This window comes from Kryptolebias marmoratus, linkage group LG19 (assembly GCF_001649575.2).
Source record: "Kryptolebias marmoratus isolate JLee-2015 linkage group LG19, ASM164957v2, whole genome shotgun sequence".
NCBI lineage: Eukaryota > Metazoa > Chordata > Actinopteri > Cyprinodontiformes > Rivulidae > Kryptolebias > Kryptolebias marmoratus.
The window spans coordinates 70,514-72,514 of NC_051448.1; the positions used below are offsets into that span (position 1 = coordinate 70,514).

Here is a 2,001-nt window from a genome sequence, read left to right on the forward strand (position 1 = left end):
TATATATATATATATATATATATATATATATATATATATATATATATATATATATATATATATACATTTGCCTCCAATGCTGACTGGGCCTGTTGGGATTCTTTTTACATAATACCCATCTCCTGTTTTCACATTTACATTTGACATCACGCACAAAATGTTAACTATGTGTGGCTTCCTAATGTGAACAGTACAGAGTGATACAAGTAAAATTTGATAAGATGCCAGCCAGAAATCTTGCCTCGCACCATCAGTGACCACTCCAGTGTTTTTTGTTTCAGTGTGCAGTAGAGGAACATCAAACAGACTTGTGGTGTTTCTGATCATAGATCTGGCTCAGGGCCGCAGCTACTGGAATCGTCTGAGGTTCCTTGATGTTTGTGAAGTTGCCAGAGAGATTTTTTCTCGAAAATACTTCAACAAACACTTTGTTATCCCAGCGCTGGAGCTTGTCCATGACCCTGTCGCTAATGTAAGGTAGATCACAACTTTTGTATTCAATGAAGGGCTATAGTTTCTTTTTCATCAAATACATGTTTGACGCTCAACCTATTAGACTCGCCTGTCCGTCTCTCAGGTACAAGCTCTGCCGGTTGTTGCCACAGATGCGTTCATCACTTCACCTGCCAGCTGACAAACTGCTTCTGCAGAAACTTGATTTCTGTGTCCAGAAACTTCTCTGCAGAGAAAAAGACAAAGATGTGGTGGCCATAATCCGAAAGGTAAGTCCTACCACAAACCAATCCTAACTGGGAACCAGAGATGTGTTTGACTGGTTCACTATTTGGTGTTAAGTGGTATTTGTCATGTTTTCTAGACAGTGTTGGAACTGGACAAACTGGATCTGTCTGAGCCTGTAAGGAACTGGTTTAAAGAACACCAGAACAGTGAGTACATACATCCTTACTTTGACACCTTGATGTTTTGTGTTTCTCAGCAGTTTCATAAGAGACATGAGTGGGACTTCTTAGATCAGAAGAAGGAGAAGGAGGAGATGCTGCTCCTTGAGATGGTGAGTCTGAGATATAATGCTGGTTTTCAGCATGACTTTTTTAATGGATGTGTTGTTTTGTCAGGAGCAGGTGGAGCACCACCAGAGTGATGGGAAGCTAAACCACACAGACAGGAAACGTGAGTCAACCCTTCTCTGTTAAACCAATTACAACAGGCAATTGAAACTTTAGTCTGTTAAAGCCTTTCTTCTAACAGGAAGAGATGGTAAGACCAGTTTGTCTTCCACCAAGTCCATGTCCATGTCCTCATCCACAGCAGCCTCCTCCTCTAGTAAGATGATGATAATGATGACGATGATGGCAGTTAAACTTTGGTAATGATGATGATGAGGAGGAGGAAGATGTCCCCTCTCTGTGCAGGTAAAGAGATGAGGAAGGTGAAACTGTCTCGCAGTCGGTCCCTCAGCAGCCAGCCAACAACGTCCAAATCCATGAACTCAGATCGACTTCTGTAAGAACTCCTGCCTCCCTACTCTCAGATCTACCTGCTTTCACCTGTCAGACTTAAGATCCCAGATTAGTCATCAATAATTATATATTAAAAATAAGTACCTGCTGTAAACTCTACAGTGGTAGTAACTTATGTTTAGAGACCAGAAAGACATCTCAACTAACGAGCACTTTGATTTCTCAGTTGATTTTTGTAATCAAACTTTAGCTGCAGTTCTGCTGATTTACCCTGAACACTGTGTTCAGATGTGTCCATGTAGAAAAATGTGGACATTTTCACTCATTTCATCAGAGGATTGGTGTGTACATAGTTCAGATGATTATTTACAGAGGAAAACCCATTGTTCTAGAACTGGATTGTACATGCAACTATAAAACACCAACACAGAAACCAGTCCATAACATTCAACAGTTGATTGAGAGACACCACTAAAGAACTATAAATAAAGGAGAAATTTGTTCCAACAGTGCAAAGACCATGTAGACAAAGACCCAGGGGTGGAAATTAAAAATTTTGTCCACCAGCCATAGTGGCTGG

General features: G+C 40.6%; 1 protein-coding gene across 9 annotated transcripts in view; it reads left to right on the top strand.

The window, feature by feature from the left end:
• Positions 1 to 2,001, top strand: part of ppp4r4 (protein phosphatase 4, regulatory subunit 4) — a 20,258-nt gene that overhangs the window by 14,732 nt on the left and 3,525 nt on the right. For 4 of the 9 annotated variants that reach the window (XM_017438277.2, XM_025011151.2, XM_025011152.2 and 1 more), the window contains 7 exons: positions 330 to 477; positions 578 to 722; positions 818 to 856; positions 938 to 1,012; positions 1,077 to 1,131; positions 1,210 to 1,284; positions 1,374 to 1,464. In XM_017438277.2, coding sequence (XP_017293766.1) covers positions 330 to 477; positions 578 to 722; positions 818 to 856; positions 938 to 1,012; positions 1,077 to 1,131; positions 1,210 to 1,284; positions 1,374 to 1,464 — 628 coding nt within the window. The remainder of the gene's footprint in view (positions 1 to 329; positions 478 to 577; positions 723 to 817; positions 857 to 937; positions 1,013 to 1,076; positions 1,132 to 1,209; positions 1,285 to 1,373; positions 1,465 to 2,001) is intronic. The other 5 variants (XM_017438279.2, XM_017438278.2, XM_017438280.2 and 2 more) reach the window with 5 other exon arrangements.